The 14,972-nt window shown below is 29.3% G+C and overlaps 1 protein-coding gene across 1 annotated transcript; it reads left to right on the plus strand.

The window, feature by feature from the left end:
• Nucleotides 1–231: 231 nt before the first annotated feature.
• Nucleotides 232–8,106, plus strand: LOC142330525 (uncharacterized). Its single transcript, XM_075375860.1, has 2 exons — nucleotides 232–565; nucleotides 7,679–8,106. Exons 1-2 carry the CDS (start codon nucleotides 349–351, stop codon nucleotides 7,909–7,911), a joined length of 450 nt encoding a protein of 149 aa, XP_075231975.1. The 5' UTR covers nucleotides 232–348; the 3' UTR covers nucleotides 7,912–8,106.
• The last annotated feature ends 6,866 nt before the right edge of the window (nucleotides 8,107–14,972 follow it).

Raw genomic sequence — 14,972 nt, forward strand, 5'->3', positions numbered from 1 at the left:
AAGAAAATAATGTTCACAGAAAGGAATTTAAAATATGAAATTATTTACATCTTATCTCAACTTCTAATTTAAGCGATAATGTAATGAAAAAAAAAGTTTCATGTGTTGAGTTCTATATATATATATATATATAAAAAATATGAAAATAATTTAATCATTAAATAAACAGAACCACCTGATATATTGTGCATGTGTACGTTGAAATTATCATAAAAAAATTAATCTGTTAAATATTTATTGAATTAGAGCAGTACCCAAGATAAAAATGAGATGCGAGATAAATATGAAGCTGTTAAATGTTGTAGTTAGTAGTATATTATTGACCGGAATATTAGAACACAATTAATAATGATATACATATTTGATTTGAAAATTACTAAAATACCATTGATAATATTTATGATTACATATTTTTTAACATTATGTTCATCTCAACCAACAGGGCAACAGTTACAAGTTGAAAATATATTGTCAAAATTAAGAGAAAGAAATGTCAAAGACGATCAATCAGCAAGAATAAAAAGAAGTTTATTTTCTTTTTTTACAAATGAAAACAGTGATTATGGTAAGTATATTAACTATTAAAAAAATACTTAAAAAAGATTAATGATTAATTAATAACGACAAATTTAAGCGTTAGGACATTCCTTATTCTTGATGAAGTTCACTTAAATCTCTAATAAAGACAACTACTGTACAGATGACATTATAAATAACTTTAATCCATTCATTACTGAATATTTACCTAAAATCACTGGTTCTCATTACTGAGTTTTTTGTCTTAATTTGTCATTTCATGAAACAAATTACCTAAACGTGCAAATAAAAGAAAATTAATGAACTTTCCTTTACAATTTCATTTTATACCATCCTGAACACTGATTTTCTTTGTCTTACTTATTAGTAACACTACGTTTTATAAATGTATGTTCTTATGTGGTAAATTTCAAAACAGTTTTCTAAATGTAACGCTATTTTACAATTTTACACTGATATATTGTTTCTTTTCTTAATCTTCGGCTGGAACACACTTTACACTTCTTAGTTGGTTTAGCCTTTCTAGTTGAGAGGATATTTTCTATAAAATAGGCCCAAACGTTTCCCCGCAGCCGAAGAGGAGATATATCCCTGAATTTGATGGTACTGATGCAGTATAATCTTGGAGTTGAATTGAATTTAGTTTTTATTGAATTAAATTATAAAAATAAAAGTATCAAACTTGTAATGATAGCGAACAATTATAGTCAATGTACAAGGTCTATGAATAAAGTAATGAGACTGGTTCAGAAAAACATTTTATTTACAATCCAATTAAATGTGAACTCTATCACCTTTGAAATAATTCCCTTGAAAGCCATGCAATGCTTCAAACGGTTTTCCTACTCTTCATAGCAGTGTTGGAACTCTGAAACCGGAATATCCTTTGGATGATCGGTTACATTTTTAAAAATGTTTTCTATTGTTCCAAAATGATGTCCTTTGAGGTGTTTTTTAAAGTCAGGAACAGGAAAAAGTCGTAGGGACTCAAGTCAGGTGAATATGGTGGTTGAGGAACTACAGGAATGTTTTTCTTTACCAAAAACTCATTAATTGAGAGTGCAGCATGACAAGGTGCATTGTCATGATGCAGAATCCAGTTGTCTTTGATGGCTAGTCTTATGCAAGCAACTCTTTTCCGCAGTCTTTCAAGAATTTCTCGGTAAACATATTGATCTACAGTCTATCCTGTAGGCAAAAACTCCTTATGGACAATGCCATTACTATCAAAGAAACAAATTAGCATGATTTTGATTTGCTTAATTTTGTTTTTTGGGATGTAACTGATTCCCGGCCATCTGAAAATGCTTTAAACCACCTAAAAACTTGAGCTCATGACAAAGCATCCATATGTCATTTTTAATTTTGAAAAAGTCTCAGTAGCATTCTCACCGAGTTTAAAACAAAACTTGACTGCACAACATTGCTCATAATTAATATCACTCATTTTTGCAATGCACAAGAAAAACTAGTTTCACAAAAAGTTTGTTTATGTCTCACATGGCAACAATAGACTAAAAATATTAATACCTAATATAAATCAGCTGTTAATATAACCATATGTTATGTGGTTAATGTACTGGTAACTTTACAGTGTTGCCACTTTGGCTGCAAAAAAAACTAATCTCATTACATTATTTACAGACCTCGTTAAACATGTGTATTTCCTTATATAATGAAACCCATAACTCTATCTTTAGGTAGAATGTTGATATACTTACTCAACTATAGTGACGGATGGTGTCTGTCTTTCATAATTACACCATTAAAAAAATATGACAAACCATGTCTGTCTCATGATGAATGGGTTAAGGTTTAAGCATGAAATTTCTCACTACTTCAGATATTTATTTGAAAAAAGTCAAAAGTAAAATAATTAATTTTCTTAATCATTAAAAAATATTCTAAACAAAGATCAATTTAACTATTTTTCAAAGGAGGGAAGTAGTAATATAAAACAAAGTTTTACTTATTTTATCATTTTTAAAAGGGTTTTCAGTTATTGAGAACTAAATCAGATATATTATATTAAGTAAGTTAAAATAAATTGTTCATAAAAATAAGGTAATGTGATTTGGTTCGGGGAAGGGAAAGAGATTGTGGATTACAAATTATTATAAAGAGAAGATAGGTCACAAATGTATCACATAAAAATTACATCTACAAAAATAACCAAAAAATAGACTTTTCTCATTTTGTATTTAATTTAACAAATTTAGCTCTACAATGAAATTTAATTAATGAAATGAAATTAAAACTGTTTTGTTTTGTTGTTTAAAAACCAAACACGACTCATTTATAAATGAGGCACATAGATTATACTGTCATTTATTATTTAGAAAATTTTTTTTGGTATTATAATTGTTTTTATTGCGGCATACACAATAGTATTAATATTTATAAAATACGAGGGTAATTTTTTTTCAAGGTCCGATCGGTCGCGAAATAAAAACCCGCGCAAAAATCGGATGAACCTTTGCGCATATGTGTTGCGCAGCGTCTCTAGTATGGTCTTCAATCACGCCGCGTCACTTCGTTTAGTTCTGAACACGCAGCTAGCATGTAAACATGTCTACAACAATAGCATATCCCGCCAAGTGTGAAGTGCGTGCAGTAATTCGATTTATTCTGGCTGAGGGGTGTAATGCAGCTGAAATTCATCAACGAATAAGTAATGTGTACGGTAAAACTTCAATTAGTGACAGCAAAGTGCGACAATGGTGCAGGAACTTTAAAGCAGGACGTGTAGATGTTCATGATGCAGGCGGTCAGGGAAGGAAGCGAGTGCAACCGATGATCTCGTTGGACGAGTGGTGGCAATTCGAGAAAATCGTTGGTTCACAATTTCTGTATTGAGTGATTCGTTTCCTGAAATTTCAAGGTCAGCTCTACACCATTGTGAGTGAGCTCACAATGGTGTAGAGAGTGAATGTTCTTCATACAAATCATTACACACAGAAGCAGTACTTTATAATATACGAATGCAAAACTTTATTACAAGAATAATAGATTTTAACGAACTTTATAGAAATAAATATTACAGCAAAGTTTCTGCAGCAACAGCCTGTTATATTTTTTTGTAATTCTTGAACTGAGTTTCACTACCTTTCTCGTTGTAATCATGTCTGCTTAATTTGAAAGTTAGTTTACTATTAAAAAAAACAACAAACGTAATTAATTAAACAGAAATCTGTGATTGGATTTGGTCCTATACAGTATTCATTGACCTTATTTAAGACAGGTGAGAAGTTTCAGGCGATCCGATGAGCCGAACAATTCACAGAGCTCGTTTGACACCGGATAAAACATTTTATAACAGCAGAATAAAAAGAGAATTATGCAAAAAAAACCAACGCCCTATCTAATATAAATTCAGATAATATATTACGTACTAAAAACAGGATCAACTCAAGATGAAATCAACAGAGATTTCATTGTCAAGACTATAATGAGCTGTAGTTATTCCTCAATTACCGTTCTACACAGATTACAATACTTTTTAATTGACATGATATGATAATGAAGAAAAATCGCGTTCTAGAGTATCATAGTTAACAATGGAGGAAAGGAAATAAAGTACGTAGCACAACTTGATCATGGTAGGCAATTTATCTTAAACCACGCTTAAGATGTATTTGATTTACGTTACGCTAGCGTACATACTGAAATTAGATGTTACGGTCGTCTTGACCGGGTGCTTCAGTACCGACTTCAGTACCGCAAAGTGTGTGCGAGATGGATTCCCAAGATGCTGTTCGACCATCACAAAACAATGAGAATGGACGCATCCCTAACGTTTCTCCAGCGCTACCACAATGAAGGAGAAGATTTTTTGAACAAAATTGTCACAGGGGACGAGACACGAGTCCATTTCGAATGCATTCTCATTCTCCCAGTAAACAAAAGAAGTTCAAGCGAACCTTCTCCAACAGAAAGTGTATGGCTATTGTGTTCTGGGACCGGAATTGAGTTCTCTTGGTGGAATTCATGGAACGTGGCACGACCATCACTGCAGCCTCATACTGCGTGACTCTTCAACGTCTACGAAGGGCAATTCAGAATAAGCGGAAAGGAATGTTTTCATCAGGCATTGTCTTTCTCCATGACAATGCTCGGCCGCACACTGCAGTTGTAACAAAGAAGATCCTGCAGCGTTTTCGTTGGGAAGTGTTTGATCACCCGCCATACAGCCCGGACTTGGCTCCATCCGATTTTCACCTCTCTGCTCACATGAAACGCTGGCTAGGAGGACAACATTTTGGCACAAACATCGAGCTGCAGACCAGCGTAGAAACATGGCTGAAAACACAGGCGGCTCCGTTCTATGACGAGGGTATTGGAAAGTTGGTACCACGCTACTACGTGACGCTCTACATAGTCGCCACTACGTGGCGACTATGTAGAGCGTCACGTAACTATGAGCGTCATGTAGAGAAATGGCGTAACTATGTAAGTACTTATTACAAATAAAAAATTTTTTATTTTCACTGTGGTTTTAATTTCGTGACCGATTGGATCTAGAAAAAAAATAAAGATGTATTTGATTTACGTTACGGCTAGCGTACATACTGAAATTAGATGTTACGGTCGTCTTGACCGGGTGCTTCAGTACCGACTTCAGTACCGCAAAGTGTGTGCGAGATGGATTCCCAAGATGCTGTTCGACCATCACAAAACAATGAGAATGGACGCATCCCTAACGTTTCTCCAGCGCTACCACAATGAAGGAGAAGATTTTTTGAACAAAATTGTCACAGGGGACGAGACACGGGTCCATTTCGAATGCATTCTCATTCTCGTACTATGAATAATGAGCGCCTGTCAGGTGATGACTGTGACTAACGGTGTGGTACTTTTCCTAACAACTATTCTGTACAACATTTTGAAATGGAAATTTTATGAAAAATCTTACTGGGAATTTCATAAAATCTGGAAAATATTATAATAAGTTATAACTGTGTCACAATCAAAGTATCCAAAGTTTATGTTAAAAAAGCATACAGAAAGAAAACTGGAAGACAGCATTTACAAATAAGTTTATTGTCAAAAGGAATAATATCTCTAGAAATTTTATGGTTAATTATATAAATATTGAACGAGATAAATCTATAAATATAAGTAAATAATTTTAACAGAAACATTCACATGATGCTAAAGAAACTGGGAGAGTTAAAATAATTTTTAATACTACAAATAAATTCAGATATGTTTTTTGAAGATTATTTTTAAAGATTTAGCACATCATACACTTGTAAATTAATGTTTTCTGCTTTTACATGCGCCTTTATTGAAAAAATTTCAACATATAAATCATACCCATCGACATCAGATATTTTTTTAAAAATATCTCTGAACAGAAGGTAAGAGGGAAGCACAAATTTCTGAATGATCAAGAATGTAAATAATAATATTATTCAGTAAAATTATAGGCCATGATTATTTTTTGAACACTTGCTAAAATTGGAATTCATCCATCACCAAAATGTTAATGTATGAATAAGAATACACCATTATGAAATGGGATGACTTAAAAACTATACAAAGTTAATAAATGATAAGAACATGTATAATGGGAAGTTGGACGTGAAAGCTAGAAGATTAAATGATTTTTTATCAAATTCTAAACATTAAGAAATAATTATATTTGATATAACTTATAAAATTACTTTATAAAATTAATTTCTTACCGTTCTGATAAAAGTTGAATTTTTTTTCTCTCTTCATAATGCATAATAATTATGGTAATAAAAAAAGACTAACTCAATACTTTAAAACAGTCAACAGTAATAGCAATAATATTTTTGATATTAAAAAAATAAGTAAAATTTTCACAGTGTCCAACTACCCTTCACGATAATTTACTCCTTCAATATCTCTCATTCTATTATATTGAATTAATAAAAATCAATACCTCTAATATATAAATTATCAGACTTCACAATAGAAGGTTAAATTGGTTAAGCATAATAGGGTAATTGTGAAGCTTAATAACCACAAAATTCATATTTTTTTTAATTTTCTTATTATTTTAATGTATATAGTTGAAATTAAAAAAGCAGTTAAATTTAAAAATATAAATACGTGAAATAATATTAAGGCAAATAAATATGTGAAGAAAATATACAGTATAAAAATAACTACAAAATAAGTCGCAATTCAAAAGACATTAATTGAAATCAATTTAGTGATAAATACATGTAACATACATGTTATATGGAGATGCAGAAAATTCTGAGGTTTTTAAAAATTTGTTTATATTAGTTATATAAAAATTCATCGACAGAGTAATGTTTTAGTATTAATGTAGTAGGTGATCTACTTCTGTAGATCGCCTACTACATTAGTACTACTGTCACTGAATTAGATAATGTCACTGAAACACTATATTGAAATAAGAAAATTAATACAAAAATGAATGAATAAGTGGAATAGTTTAAGAATAAATTAATTTTGCTCATATTATAATTAAATGTTTATAATCATAAATGTAAATTACAAATAATTTTGGTATTAATTAAATAGAAGCAATCCTATTTATTCTTAAATTAGTCCATTTATTCATTCTTTTTTGTATTTATTTTTTTATTTCAATATAGCGTTTCAGTGACACCACCTAAGAATTAACTAAAGAGGTAGATTGCCTACTACATTAATACCAATTTTTTTTCTGTAAAAAGAGTTCCTTTCTTTATGTTAAACAAATTGTTCAAAAAATCTTTTAGATGGACTGGTAGTTTCTTAAAAATGACAATAGAAACATAATAAGCCCTTTTTCAGAAGTCAGAATGTATTATGTTGAGTTAAAAAAGATTTCTGTCATCTGTTTTGATAGGATTGGAAGTCATTATTATTATTATTATTATATTATTATTTTTTTTTTAAATAAGTGAATATTGCTTTAGCCAAGAGTTGGATATTCATAAACGTATCACTCAGATAAGTAGAAGTTTTAATTTAGTAAATATCGATGTAGGATGATATTTATGTGTACCAAACAGTGATCAGACAGTCTATTTTTTCTTCTTGGAAACTTTTTCTGACTTTTTGAGATTTTACTTAATATTTTTAGTTGAATAAAAACAACTTATGTTACTAATTAAAAAAAATATACGTAAACTCTTTTCTTTTATATATTTTTCAGATGAAGTAAGAAATTACAAAACATGTGAATCAGCTAGTGCTAACTCACAGTGTAACTTACTGTGCACAAAGGCAAACAGGATGAACATTGGTGTATGCAAAGTTGATGATAGTAATAATGTAAGGTGTATATGCAGAGATATGACCGGGGAAGGAACTGAAGCATTATTAGAAATCTATTTTCTATCAGTATTAATGAACATTGCAGAACTAATGTTTAATAAAATTCAGTAAATATTTTAATATATATTTAAGTAAATATATTAACTTTTTTAATTAATTAATTTTTAATTTTGTAAATAATTTATCTACCGTAATGGAACATTTTAATAAATTCATTTAAAGTTATTCTTTGTAAATATTTTATAGAGACAATTGTTTCTCTTTTATTTATATTGAAATGAGGTAATAAATTTTATAATAAAATCAGTTTCTATAGATAACTTTCACTCATTTTTCCTGTAGAACTGATATTTCATACAATGGAAGTTATTCTTTAAATGTATCAGTCTGTCTTGTGCTTGAAGGAAACATTATTGTAACTCATTCTGTATTACACTGGAAAATTGTCTGCTTTATGAGATTACAATTGCAAATGGTTTCATACAGACTATACCGTACCACTCACCGGGTTGGTGAACTCGTCATCGCGAATCAACTGATTTCAAAGTTCAGAGTTCTAAGGTTTAAATCCTAGTTAAGGCAGTTACTTTTACATGGAATTGAATCTAAATCATGGATACCGATGTTCTTTGGTGGTTGGATTTCTATTAACCACACATCTCAGGAATGGTCGACCTGAGATTGTATTTCATTTACATTCATACATATCATCTCATTCATTTTTTGAAGTAATAACTTACAGTGGTTCCGGCGACTAAACAGAAAAAGTAAGAGCTATACTGTACCTTGACTCTGGGCACTGACAGGGGTAACACTGAAATTTGTGATTGTGGAATAAGCCAAAGGTTGAATCCTTTTGTATATCTAATTGCATCATTATAAAGGGTGAAGCAAAAAAGTCAAGATTTTTTATTAATAAATCAAAAATGTTTTTACAAAATGGGATGCCAGAATTACAGCCCATATTTTTATAGCATTTTTGTATCTTAAAAACTCATTCTGATGTTTTGAGCACCAAGAGGTAACATTATACTTTATACAAGAATATATGTAGATAATAAATATTTAATAATAGTAACAAGCTTATAAAACACTTCAAAGCAAAATATGACTTGATTATGTTACAAACAAAATCAATTTAATTATTCCAGAGGATTCTATTCATGGAGTTAACAGTGTTACGTCTACCAGAGATGAAAATTTAACTTGAAAAATCTAGGGCAATTTTACTCCATGCTGTTGGTGTTTCTCAGTGTCTAATGACCACAACAGTCAAAGCAACTTGAAACCATAAAAAAGAAACTAACTATTATAAAAATGAAGAGGAAATTGAAACTGAAATAAGATGTGCAATTTATCTTTCTTTTAAACTACCAAATTAAAGTCGTCTACTAAATGGGTGTAGCAGCAATCTAAATAAAAAATATTGCATGTATAAAATGTTGAGTCACTGTAACACAATAGAAAGAACAGTACTTTTTGCTTTATAATAACAGTTCTCTGGTCTACTTTAAGGGTGTTACATATACAAATCATAATTAATGATTTAACCATTAATTATGATTTGTATATGGCTGTTACATACCCATATTATGTAGAATATAATGTATGACTGTATATTAAATATATATACATAATGTTTCTAAAATGGTGGGTGGTCTAAACTTTTTCGGATTCTGCTTGTAAAATTAAACAAAAAGTATCCTTAGGAAAAATGGCAATTTCTCCTTTATTCTCCTCCTTTATTTTGTTATTTTTATATAAAAGTTTATATCTCAAGTTTGGATACAGGAATCACATTAATATTTGGTAAGCGTCTTGGTAATAAAGTTTTAAAATTATAAAAAATCATGAATTAAATACCTTCACAAATTACAAAATGGTGGCCATGTTTATTTTTCAATCCATTATATCTCTGTAAATATTAGTATTATCAACATTTATGTTATTCTAAAATATTAAGCCTTTTATTTTGAACAAAATGACATTTTATTTTTTAAAATCGGTTAACAAATAGATGAGTTATGGGAGAAGAGTGATATAATTTTGTGTCTGTTTTTATGTCCATTTTATGTTCAATTCCATTAAATATTAATTGTTTTTATTTATTGTTAATTCTAGTATTGTAAATTAGTATCAAATTAAGTGATAATTTTCTCACAATAAGGTTTAATATTAAATAATAATAAAACAATTGATATTAATTTTTCATTTTTGAATAATTTTACACAGCGACTATTACTGTTGATCAGGTTAACAATGTAAAACTGAAGCTTCTTTCAACAGGAATGGTGTTCAAAACTATCACAACCAGTGTATCTAGAGCGATAAGAATCCTCATGGTACCTTCCAAAGTAGCCATCAACAAAGATTTTTTCTGAATATATGGGCAGGCATTTTTAATGACTATTTTTTGTGTCCTGGCATTCTATCAAATCATTTAAATGGAGAAAATTATCTTGCTCATTTAACCAAAAACCTTCCACATTTGTTTAAGACCTACCTCTGCAATTAAGAGGAAATATGTGGTTTCACCACGATCGGAGCTCCAGCACATTTCAGTGAGTTGGTATTAGATTTCCTGCATGAAACTTTCTATGAAAAAATAATAGGCCAAATAGGGCCAGTGCCCTGTGCTCCCCGATCACTTGACTGAAACTCTCTTGATTTCTACCTGCGGGGCCATTTGAAACATACAACTCAACATTGAGGATCTTCAACAAAGGATCCAAAATGATTTTCAAGCAATTAGGAATACTTCCGGAATTTTTGAACAGTTAAGACAATTTCCCAGAAAAAGACTGGAGACTTGTGTAATTTCTAATGGTGGACATTTTGAACGTCTTTGATAACTTTTAACAATTGTTAACTGTTTAAGTACACCTAATATTCTACAATAATTAACGTAAGATTATCACAGGTAGTAATTTTATTTTTTTAAATTATGAGATGTATTATTGTGAAAAATTATTACTTAATTTGATACTAATTTACAATAATAGAATTAACAATAAATAAAAACAATTAATATTTAATCGAATTGAACGTAAAGTGGAGGACATGAAAACAAACACAAAATTACATCAATCTTCTGCCATAACTCGGCTATATGTTAACCGATTTTAAAATATAATTTTTTTTTTTTTCAAAATAAAAAGCTTAATATTTTAGAAAATAACATAAATTTTGATTAAACTAATATTTACGGAGATATAACGGATTGAAAAATAAACATGGCTGCTATTTTGTAATTTGAAATGGTAAATTCATCTGTGAACATATTTGAGTGCTTTATTCCCTCTCAGGAAACAGACTGCTCATGAAATCAAGCGGCTGTGAGATAAATCTGGTCCTTTTAGTTTTTTCACAGGCTAACTTACATGAATATATTGAGTATATGTGGGTGTAAATGCTTTCATACTCAGAGTATAACTTGTGAATTATAAGGTTCAAATCCTTGTAAAGGCAGTTGCTTTTATATGGATTTGAATGCTAGACTGTCAATACCGGTGTTCTTTGGTGGTTGGGTTACAATTAACCACATGCTTCAGGAGTGGTCAGACTGGGTCTCTTCAAGACTACACATTTACCAGTACATTTACAATTACATGCCAGACTGCACTCAGACACCTTGGCATCTCTGCAGAGTACTGTTGACATCATGTAACTGTGCGGTTACACTGTAACCTGGTATACATAAATAAATAAATAGAGTAGGGACAATCTAATTTTATAATTATTAAAAACTCAGGAATCAAGTAATTCTACACTGCATAATAAAAGATTATATGAAGAGTTTATTTCACTACTTTAGCTGTTATTAATTATACAGGACCATTTAATCATTTGTTTTAAGATAACAATAAAATTTATTGATAAGCTGAATCGTTTTGTTTAAATAATGATTAAAAAGTTTATCTTTAACTCTAAGCAAAAGAATTTTAATTCAATATTAAACGAGAAGAAAAATTTGTGCTTAACAATGCTTTTTGTCATTTAAAATTAATCTAATAACACCCAATTTATTTTCTCAATTAATTAAAAATATTTTTTTTAAATAATCTATTCAACCTTTTGGTTATTATATCAATATATGAAATATACCTATTTTAAATAAACTTTTAATATTAAAATAGCCACCATCAGCTTTCAATAGTAATTAAAAATTATTGGTCCCAATTTATCAAATTATTAGCCAGAGTACTGAAGAGTTCAGTGATAGGTTCATATTTACTTTTTGTGTATTTATTAACATCTATGACAAAAAAGAATTAATTAGTACTTCATGCAGACGATACAACACTGGTACAAGCCAGTGCTAATATAAATGCAATAAAGATTGATATGTTCAAAGGTTTACTAAAATTAATGTAAACATTTTTTCACTTATTATTACACTGTTTTTTTTCTGTACCTCCATTACAGTGAGATCTCAGTTTTTTCAGATTTCAATTTTTTTTTAATCATAATAAAAAACTTAAAAATATAAAAATTTATATTTACTACATTTTTGCAGACACAAAAGTACTCAATGGAGACACATTAAAAATAGAACAGTTTTTAATTAAATTTAATAATTTTCTATATACTGTCATTAGGATGTGATTTGTTTAATCATTTTTATACACATTCAACTATTTGACATCTTGTACAGTGCACTTTAGTAATAAATAAAAATAAATCCAATTTTATGAAGCAAAAAGTAACAATAGCAAACAAGAAAATAATATTTATGTCTTCATTGCAGTTAATAATATTGTAAGAGTAATCATTTAATTAATTTAATCATTAATTAAATTTTAAAGAGCAATGCTTGATTACAACCTCTTTTGAAATAAACATGTTGAATGCAGTTATAAAAAAAGTAAACTCAGTCTAAGAATAATATCTAGATCTTGTAGTGATGGTTTAATGAGTTAAGTTTGTCATGGATTAATTATCTCCCATAAAAATATTCATACGGTTTTAGGATTTCAGCTAAACAGAATTTAGAAAGAGTTTTTAGGGTTAAAAAGAAAACTGTTAGTTATACGACAGGAATAAGAAAATTCCTTCATTATTTATTTAGATTATATAATTGATTAAAGGCATACAGATTTAAAAAAACAATTTATTATTAAAACAGTAAAATAAAACAATTAGGTTTATAAACTCCATAGAACATTATTTGAATGTAAACCATCTTATGCAGGAATATCATATAATAATACCGGAAATGACAGAAAAATTTTTCAATAACTAAAGAATTTTAATTGAAATATGTTTTTACAGCAAATTTTTTTCTCAATAATAAAAAATGAAAAACTTCCTGGAATTGAACCAGGAACAAGCTTCAATAACAATAACTCATTAACGCTATATATTACACCTCTAGCCTGGCCAATTACACAAAAAGTTCAATTGTATGATTAGTCCAGTCATACAAAATGTTATGATTAATGTCAACAGAAGCATTGATGTTTGTCCAGCTCATTACTTCACAAGGACAGCTCCTTGAAGTGGAATATAGAGCTATTTCTGTATATTCCACTTCAAGCAGGTATTCAGTATAGAATGCGATTCAAGAAGAAAAAGAAATTCTTTTAATTGCAATGAATGGCTAATCCTAGGATTAATTTCATTTGGTAATTTATTCAGTAAATAAAATGATACTAGTTGTACTGAGCAACTTCACTACAAACAACAGCACACTAGTTGTTTTTCTGGAAAGTTATAGTATTGCATTATGTATGAGTTGCTAATAATAACATGTTTTGAGTGAAACAGTTATGAGTAGTTTTTGCCATATTAGATTTAAATGTCTAATACCGATTGTATTTGTGTAATTTTCTAACTAGAATATGATTACAATATGAGGGGTGATAAAACATTACATATTTATATATTAACAGATCCTCTTATCATTTATACTCAGATGATTTCATCTAAGGGGGCTATGTCCATTTCATAATGACAAGATTGATATTTGTCAATTTATTCAAATTTTAAAATTATAAACACCATTACGCATTAAAATTTATTTAGATCAATATTTAGTAGGCCTGTAATAAAGAAAAAATGGTAAACGTGGAACTGCATAGTAAACAGAAACTGTGCTACATTAAGAACATCAGCCTTTACAGAATAAAACTTGATGTACATGTATGTGGATCAAACTTAGCACTGGACCCCATACATGCTTCATATACATTCAGGTTCCACAACAAAATTATTCATTTTAACGTAAAAGTAAGAAAAAATAAATTACACATCAGTGTCACCCATATTATCTAAAGATTACAAAAAGTTAATATTATATAACTTACTGAAGATTTTGCTATATGTTGTCTCATTAAAATATTGTGTATGTTTTATATATATTGATCAAATCCTTTGATTTAAATTTTTTTGTGAAACCTTCTTTTGACATGTTTCAACCAAAACACCCTTCACAAATTCTCAACCCTGATCATCTTTCATTTCTTTATAGTTTCTTTCCTTCTTAATGACAAGAGGCAACCCAATCCTTTAGCTTCCTTTTCCTTTTGTTGTTATAGTTTTCAAGACAGACTGTCTTGAACAGCACTGTCTCTTCCAGAATTAAGATGACTCTACGATTTACGGTACATAAAAAAATATTCATTACACAAAAAAAAAAAAAAATTAATAAAATGAAATAAAAATACAACAAAACATTCATATTTCACTGAATCGGAAAATTTAGTTGATAAAATTGAAACACACACAAAATAGTTTTTAAAATAATTAATTATTACACAGAATATTCATGAAACAAATATAATACTGAGAATATACAAACTAAACTTCACTTTACAGCACACAGTTCTACATAGAGCAAACATGAGTAAACTTTGAACAACAGATTACTCAAAAAAAACCTAAAAATTCTAAAACATTACAGATTTTTACAACCGTAGAATAACTACGTTCTAAAAATACCTTTTAATAAAATTTTCTTTAATTGCTAGAAAGATTTATTTATCTTCAGTGTACGTGCAGTCTTTTAAAATATATTCCGAAGATATTCATTTACTATTTTTTTTTTAACCTCCATGACCACCGTTAGGTATTAGTTCAGAGGATGTGATGAATGATTTGTAGCGTAAGTGAAAATACCATGCCTGATTCGAGAACCCGGGACCTCAGGATGAAAAGTCGAGACGCTACCACTT

This window comes from Lycorma delicatula, chromosome 9 (assembly GCF_047948215.1).
Source record: "Lycorma delicatula isolate Av1 chromosome 9, ASM4794821v1, whole genome shotgun sequence".
Lineage (NCBI taxonomy): Eukaryota > Metazoa > Arthropoda > Insecta > Hemiptera > Fulgoridae > Lycorma > Lycorma delicatula.